The 16,717-nt window shown below is 46.1% G+C and overlaps 1 protein-coding gene across 2 annotated transcripts in view; it reads right to left on the bottom strand.

Annotated features, from left to right (window-relative positions):
- SMG1 (SMG1 nonsense mediated mRNA decay associated PI3K related kinase) overlaps positions 1-16,386 on the bottom strand; it is a 283,265-nt gene extending 266,879 nt beyond the window's left edge. For both annotated transcript variants that reach the window (XM_089679071.1, XM_089679072.1), the window contains exon 1: positions 16,181-16,386. In XM_089679071.1, the coding sequence (XP_089535197.1) occupies positions 16,181-16,257 (77 nt within the window). In that variant the 5' untranslated portion in view covers positions 16,258-16,386. The remainder of the gene's footprint in view (positions 1-16,180) is intronic.
- Positions 16,387-16,717: the final 331 nt, after the last annotated feature.

Here is a 16,717-nt window from a genome sequence, read left to right as displayed (position 1 = left end):
GGGCGAAGATACCCGTAGATCGCTGCAAGACACTTGTGTCAAGCTATGCTTCACGTTTAAAAGCTGTTATAACTGTAAAAGGATGCTGTACTAAGTACTAAGATTGAATGTCACTTGGGGGTTGAATAAAACTGATAATGCTGTGAGCACAGAAAAGACATTTGTGGTTATTTCATTATAACTGTTATGTTATATTTGTCTGACCTACAAGTGCCTCTTTAATGTAAATGTAAGCAAGATGACTGAATGATCAAAAGCAATGTCAAACTGGCCAAAACACTCAATTTCAGTGGGGGTTGAATAATTTTGGCCACAACTGTATATCTCATAGACTGGCAACTTTGCATAGAAAAAAAATACATTTTCATCTTCTTTTCACATTTTCCAAAAACGTTTGGCAAAAAATGCAGTCTTCAGAAGACTCCCCATGCCTCTTAAAACATACCTAGGGGTGTTTTCTTTCCAAAATGGGGTCATTTTGTGGGTAATTCCTTTGTCCTGATGCTCCAGGACCTCCAAAACTGTGATAGACAGTCAAGAAATTAGATGTGTAATTTTTGCCCCTAGAACGCCTAAGGGTGCTTATTGGATGTGGGGCCCTTCTATGTGGCTAGGCTGTGAAAAAGTTTCACACATTTGGTATCACCATACTCAGGAAGAGTAGCAGAATGTGTTTTGGGGTGTAACTGCAAGTATGCCTATGCTGTGTGAGAGAAAGAACTTGTTAAAATGACAACTTTGTGAAAAAAAAATTAAAATTATTTACTTTCATCATTTCCCCTTAAAAAATTGGCAAAAAATTACAACTTCAAAAAACTCCCCATGCCTCTCATTAAATAGCTCAGACTGTCTACTTTCCAAAAAGGGGTCATTTGGGGGGTATTTGTATTGTCCTGGCATTTTAGGGCCCTGAGAAACTATATAGGTAGTCAGTACATCAGGATTGATAAATTTTCAAATATATCAAATATATATACCGTGGTCTGTGGACTCTATAACTTTAATACAGACTAAATAATACACACTGATTTGGGTTATTTCTACCAAACAAAGGTAGCACAATGGATTTTGGCCTAAATTAATGAAGAAAGTATATTTATTTGCAAAATCTAGTAACAAAAACGAAGAAAAACATGTTTATTTTCCAAATTTTCAGTCTTTTTTCACTTTTCTAGAAAAAAATAAAACCCCCAGTGGTGATTAAATACCAAATGAAAGCTCTATTTGTGTGAAAAAAATGATAAAAATTTCATTTGGATACAGTGTCATATGCCTGAGTAACTGGCATTCACAATGTGAGAGCGCTGAAAGCTGAAAATTACCGTATTTGCCGGCGTATAAGACCACTTTTCAACCCCTGAAAATCTTCTGAAAAGTCGGGGGTCGTCTTATACGCCGGTATACGGCGAGCCGGTGTGTCAGGGCGGCACTTTTTCCAGGGGCGGTGTCCTCCAACGGACACTAAGTACAGGGGTGGGCAGAGGGGCTGCTGTACCTTACCTGGCTCCGGTCCCGGTCCCACGATGATCCGGTCCAGGAAGCGCGGCTGCTCCTTCTTTCAGTTCGGCAACTCGATGGTCGCACGGCTCCGCCTCCTTACCGGTGATTGGGCGCCAGCACACACAGGCGACCAATCACCGGCGAGGAGGCGGAGCCGAACGGCCCCGCGAAAATCAAGCTGCCGAAGTGAAAGAAGGAGCAGCCGCTCCTCTCCCCCACTGACACCAATGATGGGGCACTATTCCTCCTCCCCACTGACACCAATGATGGGGCACTATTCCTCCTCCCCACTGACACCAATGATGGGGCACTATTCCTCCTCCCCACTGACACCAACGATGGGGCACTATTCCTCCTCCCCACTGACACCAACGATGGGGCACTATTCCTCCTCCCCACTGACACCAACGATGGGGCACTATTCCTCCTCCCCACTGACACCAACGATGGGGCACTATTCCTCCTCCCCACTGACACCAACGATGGGGCACTATTCCTCCTCCCCACTGACACCAACGATGGGGCACTATTCCTCCTCCCCACTGACACCAACGATGGGGCACTATTCCTCCTCCCCACTGACACCAACGATGGGGCACTATTCCTCCTCCCCACTGACACCAACGATGGGGCACTATTCCTCCTCCCCACTGACACCAACGATGGGGCACTATTCCTCCTCCCCACTGACACCAACGATGGGGCACTATTCCTCCTCCCCACTGACACCAACGATGGGGCACTATTCCTCCTCCCCACTGACACCAACGATGGGGCACTATTCCTCCTCCCCACTGACACCAACGATGGGGCACTATTCCTCCTCCCCACTGACACCAACGATGGGGCACTATTCCTCCTCCCCACTGACACCAACGATGGGGCACTATTCCTCCTCCCCACTGACACCAACGATGGGGCACTATTCCTCCTCCCCACTGACACCAACGATGGGGCACTATTCCTCCTCCCCACTGACACCAACGATGGGGCACTATTCCTCCTCCCCACTGACACCAACGATGGGGCACTATTCCTCCTCCCCACTGACACCAACGATGGGGCACTATTCCTCCTCCCCACTGACACCAACGATGGGGCACTATTCCTCCTCCCCACTGACACCAACGATGGGGCACTATTCCTCCTCCCCACTGACACCAACGATGGGGCACTATTCCTCCTCCCCACTGACACCAACGATGGGGCACTATTCCTCCTCCCCACTGACACCAACGATGGGGCACTATTCCTCCTCCCCACTGACACCAACGATGGGGCACTATTCCTTCTCCCCACTGACACCAACGATGGGGCACTATTCCTCCCCCACTGACACCAACGATGGGGCACTATTCCTCCCCCACTGACACCAACGATGGGGCACTATTCCTCCCCCACTGACACCAACGATGGGGCACTATTCCTCCCCCACTGACACCAACGATGGGGCACTATTCCTCCCCCACTGACACCAACGATGGGGCACTATTCCTCCCCCACTGACACCAACGATGGGGCACTATTCCTCCCCCACTGACACCAACGATGGGGCACTATTCCTCCCCCACTGACACCAATGATGGGGCACTATTCCTCCCAATGACTAATGATGGGGCACTATTTCTCCCACTGATACCAATGATGGGGTGCTATTCATCCCACTGACACCAATGATGGGGCATGATTCCTCCCACTGATACCAATGATGGGGCGCGATTCCTCCCACTGATACCAATGATGGGGTGCTATTCCTCCCACTGACACCAATGATGGGGCATGATTCCTCCCACTGATACAAATGATGAGGCACTATTCCTCCCGCTGACACTAATGATGGGGCACTATTCCTCCCACTGACACCAAATGATGGGACACTATTCCTCACACACTGACACTACTGATGGGGCACCATTAGTGTCAGTGGGAGGAGTAGTGCCTCATCATTGGTATCAGTGGGAGGAATCATGCCCCATCATTGGTGTCAGTGGGAGGAATAGCACCCCATCATTGGAATACCATACTGAAATACCATACCATATTGAAATCAAATCTGATGTTTTTTCTTTTTTTTTTTGGTGTGCGTTGGAAGAGGGGTAGTCTTATACGGCGAGTATAGCTCAAACCCTATATTTTAACAGGAAAAGTAGGGGGTGGTCTTATACGCCGGCAAATACGGTAACCTGGTCAGGAAGGGGGTAAAAGTGTCCGGTCTGGAAGTGGTTAAGTATCACTTTAAAGTGGTAATAAACCCAAAAACAAAACACTTATAGTACAGATTACCAATTTCTTAGATGCATTCATTTCTTACTTTTAGGCTTTCAGAAAAGCAAGCCTATTTAAAAAAAAACAAAAAAAAAACCAAGCTCTGCAGCAGAATGTATCAGATGAGGCAAACCATTTACCACTGACAGGGGTGCTTCCAACGTTTAGATTTTATGTAAAACTTTTACCCCAAAAAAGGAAAAACGTTTGCTGTAACTACTTATAATGTATTAGCTGGAGTTTGGATTCAGTTCATTAGTGTATCTAAATCTGTCTGCACATCTAACGCTCCCCTCCCTCCAGACTTACAATGCTGTTATCCAAAGGTGCCCCCTCTGCGCCTTCTTCCAGAGTGGAGGCACGCTAATACAGGAAGTGTGTTACTGGCCAGATCACAGGTGAAAGCACAGGAGAAAAAAAAAAAGCCTACAAAAGAAAACTGATGCAACATTCACATCTAATGATTAGTAAGCTGCATTGTATTACAATAGTGGTTTCACATTGAATATGCCTTTAACATTTTTCGCCAAAGGTAAAATATGACTGCCGAGAACAGTTCACTATTTTTGTCACAATTGGGCACGTACGATTGCTGGGATGGCTGGCAATTTCTAACAGATTGCACAATTGCCATTTGCCACTTCCACAGAATTATATATCTGATCCCTCCAGGTACTTTCCATTGAAGTGAAGCATCATACTCATTATCAAGCTACAACTTTTTATATTACTTGCAAACAGCAAACAATCCTTTTATGGGCATTGTAATATACAAGAGCATATTTTAACCAATGAACAAAAGACTGAGCGAAATAAAACTAACATTTACTGTAGCTGCCATATATTGCTGACAAATGCAGTAAATTGCTTAAAGAAACCTGTTGTGAGTACATGCATGTATCCAGCTGCTCCTGCTGGTTCTCCTTCTGCAGCTACTGCTCAGCCACTCTTCTTTACTCAGCCAGAGTCGGCAATTGCCAAGCAAAAGGCCTGACTCTAGCACCACAATGCCTGCTCTGCTTCTATTGGCTGGTGGTGGCACTGCTTTTGGATGGCATCCTTGTTAAGCAGCAGGTCAGCTCCATCTGCCTAGCCAACCTCCTGCTTTGATTGGCTGCAGTGCTCTATTTGAGCATCACAATCCAAGGGCTCTGAACTTGTGATAGCATTCAGTTACCTTCCTCTTCTATCATGTACCTAGCTTTGCCTTGACTCCATTTACTCCTGTCATACAGATTACAGACTTTTGTCTGGATACAAAGTACTCTCTGAAGGCAGTATGCCCTGACCTCATCTGGATAACAAGCTACCACTCTGACCACAGCCTGCCTTGACTTCTTCCTGGAAAATAGATACTTTGACTGCACTTTTCGCTAAACCTTGCTTGGACATGGACCCTGCCATTGCCTGTTGCCAGCTCAGACACCTGTAAGCATGGCATCTTGGTAGTCATTGGTCCTGGTCACTCCAGCACACAATGCCCACCCTGAACCCATCAGGGTATGTAAACACTCCGAGGAGCATCCCAGTTCTGAAAAAATAGAATTACTGTCACCCGAATAATTCCACCTGACAAGTGAGCAGGGCTGAAAGTAAAAAAATAAATAAAATAAACTACCTGCCCGGCGTCCCGAGCATCGGGCAGTATGAATTCAACATCCCTGCAATTAGAATTTTCAAAAGGATAACAGATTCAGAAGCTTCAACATTTCTCCTAACAGGTCTAGTTTAAAGCTGAAATATGGACTAGTGACTAAATACACAGATGGAATACATATATCATGGCTGTTTTACTGGCCAAAGGCTTTGTAATTTATATTATCCAGCTCTGCAATTTACACTGCTCAGCCCAGTCTGGCAGGGCAGGAGATCTGATTTATCTCTACTGCAGTTGAATTACACCTACAGGTTTTGTCTCTTCCCCAGCCTTTGACTGGAAAGTGAAAGGAGAAGAAGCACACAGATCTCTGTCACTCTGCTTGCTCCTCCTATCAGCATATGCCTCTTTAGCAAATAAGCACTGAAAAAAAACTACTTAGCTCCCCATTCTGCTTCTTCCTTACCCAGTTTGAGTGCCACTGAACAGCAGATAGCAAGAGCATAAAATGCACTCAGCATAAAATGTATTTTTAGAGTTCACTGAGAGACACCAAATCAGATATTGTCAGCTATACTGACACCAACAGGAGGCTACTGTAGGCAAGCCTAGAATAACCCCTCTACTCCAGAGCTTGCCGCAGTTTTGTAACAAGCAGTACCAAGAGCATGAGTATAAAAAACACAAAGTCCTGGGACCTGAAGGAAAGGATTTTATAGCGAGTTCAAAAATCCAAATTTCATTTGTCACGCATTGAAGGACACAGTAATTCAGATACTGTTGGATCATCCAAAAGCAATCCAACTGAGGGGTGGACAATACATCCAACAACCAATAATAAGCCCAGCGAAACAGAACAGGAGACTGCCTACTGCCCAAGGGATGCCTGAAGGACCAACATCCAAATTTCATGCCAGATGAGGTCAAGCCCCCTACCACATAAGGATGTTTGCCAACACACTCAGAGGGAGGACATGAACTATTAGCCTAATGCTCAAGACAAAGATAAATGACTCCATATGGAAACATAGAACTGGACTAAGCAAGAAGATAACCAGAACCCAGCAAAAACAGGCAGAACATCCTAGATTGTAAGCTCCAAGGAGCAGGGCCCTCAAATCCCTCTTGTATTGAACTGTATTGTCTCCCGTTATATTGTAAAGCGCTGAGCAAACTGTTGGCGCTATATAAATCCTGTATAATAATAATATCATCATCAAATTCCCATGTAGCAAAAAAAAGACCTGCAAACTGATGTGGTAAACAAGGGAAAAAAACAAGCTTATTAGGAAGAAAAAAGGTCCTGACAAGGGACCTGGAGGGGGGAAAAAAAACAAACAAAAAAAACACCACACACACCTCAGCTGAAAAGCCCTATGCCCCTATACTGCTGACCATCCTAGGACAGGACACATTCTCTCCAGTAACACAGAAGGCCGCTCTGGGGCAACTCCAGAAAAAAACCTGTAAATCAGGTTTAAAAAGGAAAGAGCAGCAGGAGATGAGTGGGTTCTGCCTGCTGGCTATCAAGGGATCCACAGGGCCCTCTGCTGACTACCTTCATCTACCACAGGGGTCTACCACAGGGGTCTATGGCACACCTAGATGTGTGACCCTCTCTCCATAAGCAAAAGGCTACCAAATTAGAGGAATGCATTTCCAAAGAATTGCCCTTAATGGGCAAACAAGACAGACTCTTGGTATTGTGCAGCACAGGAACTAGACTACCGCTTCTGAAGCGGAAGGGACTCCCCCACTCCTTCTGGAAGACCAGAAAGTAGCCTCAGAGATGACCTCTAATGAAAGAGATCCCATCCACCTGACAGAGGCTGAGTGACCATACTGAGGACTACTTGATCCACAGAGACAGACATCACACTGTTCATGAACTAGACCTGCAACAGCAGAGAAGAGGACTACAGCATACCAAGAAGAGATGGGAGGAAGGGAGAGGTCTAAGAGAAGGGTTGAGGTCCAGGAGAAGGCTCTCCCAATGCTTTTGCAAGGAAAGAAAGCAAGGTAACTCCCTGTCTGATAAAGGGAAAGAAGGTAAACAGAATGTGGACCTTTGCTTTGAGCAACTATGGGGTCAATTCACTAAAGGTCACCACATGTGATACAAAGGTCAAGTGGCTAACTAATTTTTCAGAATTATCACGAGATAAAAGAATCAGTTCAAAGTAAAATATCGAATGTAAGGTAAATACTGCACATTTGTTAAAATCGTGAAATACCATAACAAAAAAAAAAAAAAAAAAAAAAAAAAAAAAAAAAAAAACACACCACACGAGAAATCATCAAAGTCAATTCACTATTAAAAAACCAAAACAAAAACACATTTGTTATGTATCACCTGGTGTTTGCTGGCAGTATTTTAGAAATGAACAAAATTACAATTAGAGGAGCTCTGCACTGGCCATCAAGTGAAAAGTATACAATGTATCAGTGTGAAAATGTTCTACTCTGAGCTCAGGAATACAAATAAATTGTAACATTTCATCAGCGGGAGATCGTTTTGTGATGAGAGCAAACTAGAATGTGTTCATAGTTTCACAAGACTGCTGTGTGCCTTGTAGTGCAGCGTAAGCCTTCACAAAAAGAATGCATAAAAACACCAAAAATAACACTAAAATTTAGGTGCCAAGTATCGCAAAACATACAGTAAATAACACATTTTTAGTGAACTACTTGAGATAAATACCATATAAGTTGCGTTAAAAATTCTTGCGGTATTTATCGCTTAGTGAATTGACCCCTATGTTAACTAACCTCACCTAAAAGGTGATCGGACTGGTTCTTGCAGACTTTAAAGCGGAGTTCCAGTCAGTTTTGTGTTTCTTAAAAGTCAACAGCTACAAAAACTAGCTGTTGACTTTTAATACACACACTTACCTGTCCCAGGGTCCAACGATGGGCTAACCTGCGCCGTCCCTTCTCTGCCTCTTCTCTCCTCAGTGCCGGCATCACAACTGTGGGCACCAGGCTGTGACAGCTTGCGACTTCAAAGCCAGGTGCCCACTGTGCATGCACAAGTCGCACTGCGCATTCCGATTGGTCCACCAATGTTCTGGGACCTGTGAAGGTTCCAAGGAGACTGCGGGAGGAAGGAGGAGGTCGAACTTCCATCTCTCTTTGCTGTGGAGAACAGAACCAGAAATGGGAGCGGGGTACCTGTAAAACCCAGGTACCAAGCTCCCCCCCCCAAAAAAAGGTGCCAAATATGGCAGTGGAGGGAAGGGGGAGTAGGCAAACAAGCAAAGCTTCAGCTTTTGAGTGGAACTCCGCTTTAAGCCACTTGGGGAAATGTTCATGATGCCTGCCCTCTTCACAGGGGGTGGTCCGAGTGTCCTTGTGCCTTTTCCTGGCATCCTCACTGTAAGCCAAACACAAGAATCAATACTCTAAGTATCAGGTGTGCATAGTGACAATGAAGATTCAGATATTGCCCTAGAAGGTCGTTACATGCCACAAGAAAAGGCAACTTTTCTGATGAGAAAGCAGTAGCCTGGAAAGGGCACAGCTCCAGAAACCAAACGACAAAGGGACTGGAGCAAGGGGTCCAAGTAACCCAAGAGCACTGGGGAAGGTGCACCTGAATAGACGCCAGCAGCAAAGGGTTACCCCGAAAACCTAAGGGCCAACTCACACCAGATTCGGTGAGACTGCATTGGGTGGTTATTCCAGCATAGTTCCACCAAATGCCTTGTCTCCTGTGTGCCCAGTTCTCACCACTGTGTTGCAGTAGTGTGCGGACACAGTGCACTAAAAGAAAAAAAAGGAACAGCATGCACTACTTTTTTCCTACAGCGCAAGTTACTGCACGGTGACCAATTAAACCTTCTCTTTTTAAAAAAAAAAAAAAAAAAAAAAAGAGAAAGCGAGTTAATGGATAAGTTCACCTCTTTAAAATAAATAACACATATTTCTGCAGGTAAAAAAATGTGCATTAGTTTTTTTTGTTTGTTTTTGTTGTTGGAGCCTGGAAAGCATTGCAAGTGCGATCAGCAGAGCTCCATGCAGACTGTGTAAGCTGTCTGCGAATACAGACATGGAGTTACACAATGACAAAGGATCAATGAACTACCTAGAGTGCTCAACAGCCAGTACTTGTAGTTCATTCACAGAAATCAGTTAATGAATGACACGGCCATGCTCTTTTCAAATAGTAACAGCAGGCACAGGGAGAAGATCCCCGACCTGCTGTCACAGGGAGTGTGGGGATCGGCTTACATGTTCTACCCTAAAAACAGGTAGAACATGTAATGTCTCCAAAAGGGGAACTTATCATTCTGCCCGAGTTTACACTGATGTGGTGCTGCACATCGCACTCCTGTACAAAATTACATTGGATTTCTGTGCAGTGCAATTGGAGACATACATTTTGTATGACTCAAATCGCACCGCATCCACACCAAAAAAGTGCAGGACCTTTTTTTTTGTCCGCGCCAGAATAGGATCGCATGAGTGTTCACACCCAAGTGATCCAATTCTGCGCATCGCACCGTATTTTGCGAACTGATTTTGGGGTGACGTGAACTTAAAATACACACCTGCAGCAGTTCATACAAACAGGGTGCGATTATGATGTGGAAATCACACAGAAACCGATGCGAATTCCGCACATAAGTGTGAACCCGGGCTTAGGGCCAGTTCACACTACAAAAATGCATTCTGGATACGTTTTTGCAATGTTCCAGTATCGTTCTGTGCAGAAAAAAAATGCAGCATGTTCTACTTTTTTTTCTGCACCGGAAACTGACTGCACTAGTGTGAACCAGGGCCATTGGAATACATGGAAAACACTGTGCATGCATTTTTGATGCAGCAAAAAAAGCACACTGAACTGTATCTAGTGTGAACTATTATTATTATTATACAGTATTTATAAAGCGCCAATAGTTCGCTCAGCGCTGTACATTACAAAGGGAGACAGAACATGTGACAGAATACCAATACAATGCAAAACATGAGGGGATTGAGGGCCCTGCTCTTTAGAGCTTACAATCTAGGAGGGAGGGGATAGTGGTACAGGAGGAGATAGCTGTTGGGGATGGAGTGGTAGGAAGAGTGGAGGAGGTCGGCAAGTTATCAGGGGGTGGGGTAGGCTTCCCTGAAGAGATGGGTTTTCAGGGTGCGCCTAAAGGAGAGGAGAGTAGGTGATAATCTGATGGGTTGGGGCAGGGAGTCCCTTAAATGTTTAAAAAAAAAAACCATCATAAGAAACATGTGCTAACACTTCTGCTGATCCAGTTGATCAAAAGCCTGTTGAGACCAGAGCTGAGTTTGCTGAAGTCTTGGTTCAGATCAGCTCGAGAAAGGCAGGCAATTAGTATTTTCAGAACATGGTTAGCAACGGCAAGTCCTTCACATTTCTAATTATTACAGGCTGCATCAAAAAGTTAAAAAAAAAAAAAAAGTCACTGGCAAGCATAGCTGCCCATGCATGCATATGTTGAACTGAATTTGTGTGCAGCTGTACTGCTTATAAAAATGAATCTTTCCTTTGGAATTGTCATGTTTTATTGCCTTAGAACACTGGATTTAATTTTATTCTGACCAGTCCACTGACATCAAAGGCCCATCCTCTTCTCAAGTGGTGGCATTGGGCAGTCCTTACTCCTGGGCAGTGTGGCGCTTACATAACGAATCTGTAAGTGACATGCTTTCCAGAGTATAGCGAGACCAGACATTCTGTACATGGTCCAATACAGCTGAACACAAATGCTTGGACATACCTGCCCTAATTAATATTTGTTAAAATCTCAAAGCAAATCAGTCACCAAAAAAAAAAATCCACAAAAAAATTGTTGCAAAGACAACACTTAACAGATTTCCAGCTTTATTTTCACTATTTACATTTTCACTTTAAATAATTTGGCCCAAGCTGGCTTCCCTGTCCCTAAGGAAGCATTTTATTCATTGATAAAAAGCCAAGGCTTCTCCTAAGTGGCATATAAGTACTCAGCCTAGCTCTCTTTAATTTCAGCAAAAAAATAAAAAGTTACACCTAAACACATAACATCCCTCCCTAAAAAGTTTTTGAGGCCCACCCCCACATATATGCACGTACGAACACAAATGCACGCATCGGGCTAACTACGCATGAAAACGTTGATTGCAGCACACGTTACATATCGCCATGCACACCGGAGCGAGCACAGTAATTCAAGCACAACACCTCCTTCATAACACTAAACTTGATGACCTGTAGGGGCTTTTGAAGCATCGCCTATAGAAAATATAGGGTACTGAAATTTGTTGCCATTTTACAGGCACACGCAACTTTAAGTTTTGACATGCTGAAGTATCTATTTACTTGACACAACCTCGTCTTTTATATTTTACCAAAAATCTGGTAGATTCACGTCAGTGTGTTTTTTTAACTGAAATTATGCGTTTCCTACATCTTTAGGGTAATATTGTATCATGAAAAATTCAAACTACCACTTTATTATTCTCTAGGGTGTCTGCTTTCAGAAAATATAAGTTTGGGGGTTTTGTGCAATCTTCCGGCCTAAAATTATTTTACTGGACACCGAGCACACCCAAATACGCAGCCTCTCGGCCTTGACGTTGAGCGGCCGCATATTTGCGTGCCATTAGAAAATACATATGTGCTGAGAGTGCACACCCTGCCGCTCTCCCAGCACATATGTCCATGACTCACAGAAAGGTCCCGATCTCCCCTTGCATTTGGGACCTTTTCCAATCATGTGACCGTCATGACAGCGTATCACGGTGGTCACATGACCCTAAAACCCCGCCCGCCTCCTAGCTTCTGAAACTCTTAATGGTCCAGGAGGCGCCGGCACGAAGTGATTAAACGTGTGCAAAAAATACCAAAATGTCTTTGGCAGCGAAAGGGCTAAATAAACCAAAATGTAGCCTTAAAGTATCTAAACCCCATAAAAATTGTAAACATTGCAGCTTACCAGTCCTTGGATTACGCTGGCGGCATTCGTTTTAATTATTCAGGCTATCGTGTAAATAAAACACTTCCTGTCCCTTCACACTTCTCCATAATATCTGTGAAAGTAGTTATGGTTATCACACAGGCTAGACTTCGAATGTGTCTGCCTTACATGGTGGATTGATGGGATTTGTAGTTTACACAAGGAAGAGAAAGATGTTTGTGCTTTCCTTCTAGCTACTAAGAATTGACAAGAATTTTCTGTATGTGAACAAAATGTACTTAGCCTGAAAATTGAAAAGGAATGCAACCACTGCATCCAAACTGGCAAATTGTATGTTACATTTTTGCTTTTGGATTTAGATATGGTTTTCTAGTTTTGGAGAAGGATTAGAACACCTATCAGTTTTTATTGTTATGTCCTCCTTAGGGAGATTCACCCTCACTATCCTAATTAGCATTACCATCAAAAGTAAAAGGAAAATACCAACTTTTGAGTTGACACCAGAATAGTAAGGCCTCGTTCACACAATACATGCAGAAAACTTCATGGAAACTGACACACAGATTTCACTTGCAGAGATGTCAATTTACATCAGTTTTAATGCGCGTGTCAATGCGTTTTATACACGTTCCAGATTCCTGCGCATAAAAAAAATCTGCACGTGACACTAGTGTTGTGGTGTGAACAGGGCACATAGAGAACAATTGACTTTGTAGTGTCCCTTCAGAGCCCGTGCAGAAAAACTGTTGTCTCTGCACCATGGTCTGAACGAGCCCTAATAGGGGGACATCCTCCAATGGGGACAATAGTTCTAGTGATACCCCAGGATTGCCTCACTTTGGAGGGATTTTCTCTCACTTCTTGTTTTGGCTAAGGGGCAGGAAGTGAAAGGAAATCTCCCCAATAGTGCAAAGATGGCAAAAACTTATAGAGGTTGTAACCCTACTTTATCAAGTTGCCTTTAGTTGCACTTTAATTATGGTCAGAGAAAGAAGATGCGCAAGAAGATTACTGGGGAAAAAAATAAAAGGGAGCAAGACTGGAGATAGGCAAAACAAGGAGAAAGCAAGGGAAAGTAGATTAGGGTTGGGTATGACAGATACTTGGGAAAGAGAGAAAAAACCCTTCAAATAGAGGGGTCAGATAACTACTCAGGACTGTGCGATAACTGTACATAGGAGACAGAAAAAAACCAAGTAGAATTAAATCACTAGTATTACTGAGGGCAGTGGAACAAGTACCACTACTATAATGTGGGGCAGTGCAAGGGACGCAACTAGTAATTGTTCAGGGGAATGGAAAAACGCAGTGCTAGTATTCCTGGAGGAACTTGAAGGGGCACCTCCGGTATTCCTAGAGGCTGTAGAAGGGGCACCACTAGTATTACTTAGGGAAATGGAAGAGGCACCTCTAGCGTTATTGGAGGCAGCAGAAGGGGGCACCTCTAGCGTTATTGGAGGCAGCAGAAGGGGGCACCTCTAGCGTTATTGGAGGCAGCAGAAGGGGGCACCTCTAGCGGTATAGAAGGCAGCAGAAGGGGCACCTCTAGCATTATAGAAGGCAGCAGGAGGGGCACCTCTAGCATTATAGAAGGCAGCAGGAGGGGCACCTCTAGCATTATAGAAGGCAGCAGGAGGGGCACCTCTAGCATTATAGAAGGCAGCAGGAGGGGCACCTCTAGCATTATAGAAGGCAGCAGGAGGGGCACCTCTAGCATTATAGAAGGCAGCAGAAGGGGCAGCTCTAGCATTATAGAAGGCAGCAGAAGGGGCAGCTCTAGCATTATAGAAAGCAGTAGAAGAGGCACCTCTAGTATTATAGAAGGCAGCACCTCTAGCGTTATTGGAGGCAGCAGAAGGGGCACCTCTAGCGTTATTAGAGGCAGCAGAAGGGGCACCTCTAGCGTTATTGGAGGCAGCAGAAGGGGCACCTCTAGCGTTATTGGAGGCAGCAGAAGGGGCACCTCTAGCGTTATTGGAGGCAGCAGAAGGGGCACCTCTAGCGTTATAGAAGGCAGCAGAAGGGGCACCTCTAGCGTTATAGAAGGCAGCAGAAGGGGCACCTCTAGCGTTATAGAAGGCAGCAGAAGGGGCACCTCTAGCGTTATAGAAGGCAGCAGAAGGGGCACCTCTAGCGTTATAGAAGGCAGCAGAAGGGGCACCTCTAGCGTTATAGAAGGCAGCAGAAGGGGCACCTCTAGCGTTATAGAAGGCAGCAGAAGCGGCACCTCTAGCGTTATAGAAGGCAGCAGAAGCGGCACCTCTAGCGTTATAGAAGGCAGCAGAAGCGGCACCTCTAGCGTTATAGAAGGCAGCAGAAGGGGCACCTCTAGCGTTATAGAAGGCAGCAGAAGGGGCACCTCTAGCGTTATAGAAGGCAGCAGGAGGGGCACCTCTAGCGTTATAGAAGGCAGCAGGAGGGGCACCTCTAGCATTATTGGAGGCAGCAGGAGGGGCACCTCTAGCATTATTGGAGGCAGCAGGAGGGGCACCTCTAGCATTATTGGAGGCAGCAGGAGGGGCACCTCTAGCATTATTGGAGGCAGCAGGAGGGGCACCTCTAGCATTATTGGAGGCAGCAGGAGGGGCACCTCTAGTATTATTGGAGGCAGCAGGAGGGGCACCTCTAGTATTATTGGAGGCAGCAGGAGGGGCACCTCTAGTATTATTGGAGGCAGCAGGAGGGGCACCTCTAGTATTATTGGAGGCAGCAGGAGGGGCACCTCTAGTATTATTGGAGGCAGCAGGAGGGGCACCTCTAGTATTATTGGAGGCAGCAGGAGGGGCACCTCTAGTATTATTGGAGGCAGCAGGAGGGGCACCTCTAGTATTATTGGAGGCAGCAGGAGGGGCACCTCTAGTATTATTGGAGGCAGCAGGAGGGGCACCTCTAGTATTATTGGAGGCAGCAGGAGGGGCACCTCTAGTATTATTGGAGGCAGCAGGAGGGGCACCTCTAGTATTATTGGAGGCAGCAGGAGGGGCACCTCTAGTATTATTGGAGGCAGCAGGAGGGGCACCTCTAGTATTATTGGAGGCAGCAGGAGGGGCACCTCTAGTATTATTGGAGGCAGCAGGAGGGGCACCTCTAGTATTATTGGAGGCAGCAGGAGGGGCACCTCTAGTATTATTGGAGGCAGCAGGAGGGGCACCTCTAGTATTATTGGAGGCAGCAGAAGGGGCACCTCTAGTATTATTGGAGGCAGCAGGAGGGGCACCTCTAGTATTATTGGAGGCAGCAGGAGGGGCACCTCTAGTATTATTGGAGGCAGCAGAAGGGGCACCTCTAGTATTATTGGAGGCAGCAGGAGGGGCAGCTCTAGTATTATTGGAGGCAGCAGGAGGGGCACCTCTAGTATTATTGGAGGCAGCAGAAGGGGCACCTCTAGTATTATTGGAGGCAGCAGAAGGGGCACCTCTAGTATTATTGGAGGCAGCAGGAGGGGCACCTCTAGTATTATTGGAGGCAGCAGAAGGGGCACCTCTAGTATTATTGGAGGCAGCAGAAGGGGCACCTCTAGTATTATTGGAGGCAGCAGAAGGGGCACCTCTAGTATTATTGGAGGCAGCAGAAGGGGGCACCTCTAGTATTATTGGAGGCAGCAGGAAGGGCACCTCTATTGTTGTCTGGAGGGGGGGGGGTCCCTCGTATTTGTGGCAGCAGAATTGCTCCTAGTGGAGTGTCTTGGAGGAGGAGGCAGGCCCTCTTTCAGACGATCTACAGCCGGTCTATTCTGGTGGCAGAGGATCTGAACACATGATGTGACTCTCTCCAGTCCCCCAGGCCTCTCTGCCCGGCCCCATGCCACGGTAAGTGTGTCATACATGAGATCCGGCCCTCTAGTGCCCAGCCTGCCCTGTGCTGACCCCACACTGGGAAAGCGAGGCCTAGGCCGCCAACTGACCTGGGTTGCCAGTCATTCCAGCTCCGCTGGTACTGCTTGCTGCTGCTCAGCCGAGACCCCGTGGCTCTGCGGCTCATTACCTTCCCCTGGCCGGCATGGCCAGCAGCGGAAGACAGGGCCACTCGGGGAGCGCGGGGAGGAAGCCGAGGCGGGAGCAGTGCTTTCGGTTCCTGCTTCCTGAAGAGGAGGAGGAGGAGACGACTCCAGACCGCTGTGTGAGTTGCTCGCTCCGGGGCTGACGGCGGAACCCCGCCCCCAGAACTAATTGGAGCTCTCTAACTGGCTAAAGAGAAGCACCCGCCTCCATGACGGCCTCTCACTCAGTGATTAGCTGACAGAGCGGGACCCACCCCTTCCTCTCCTCTGTGAAATCTAATGTGCGCTCCATAATTGTTCGCTGCTACCCTCTGCTGGTGGAAGGTGGCCACGTGTGGTTGTACTAATAGAATGCCACCTAGCGTCTGCCATACGTTCAGTGCCCTGCCTTTCACATCAATGCTGGATATTTATACTTTAGCAGTGTTTCCCAACCTTTGT

This window comes from Staurois parvus, unplaced genomic scaffold (genome assembly GCF_062004578.1).
Source record: "Staurois parvus isolate SC_StPar_1 unplaced genomic scaffold, SC_StPar_1.0 ptg000217l, whole genome shotgun sequence".
NCBI classification, from domain to species: Eukaryota; Metazoa; Chordata; class Amphibia; order Anura; family Ranidae; genus Staurois; species Staurois parvus.
Note: the sequence above shows the minus strand (reverse complement) of the source record. Positions and strands in the feature narration are given on the sequence as shown.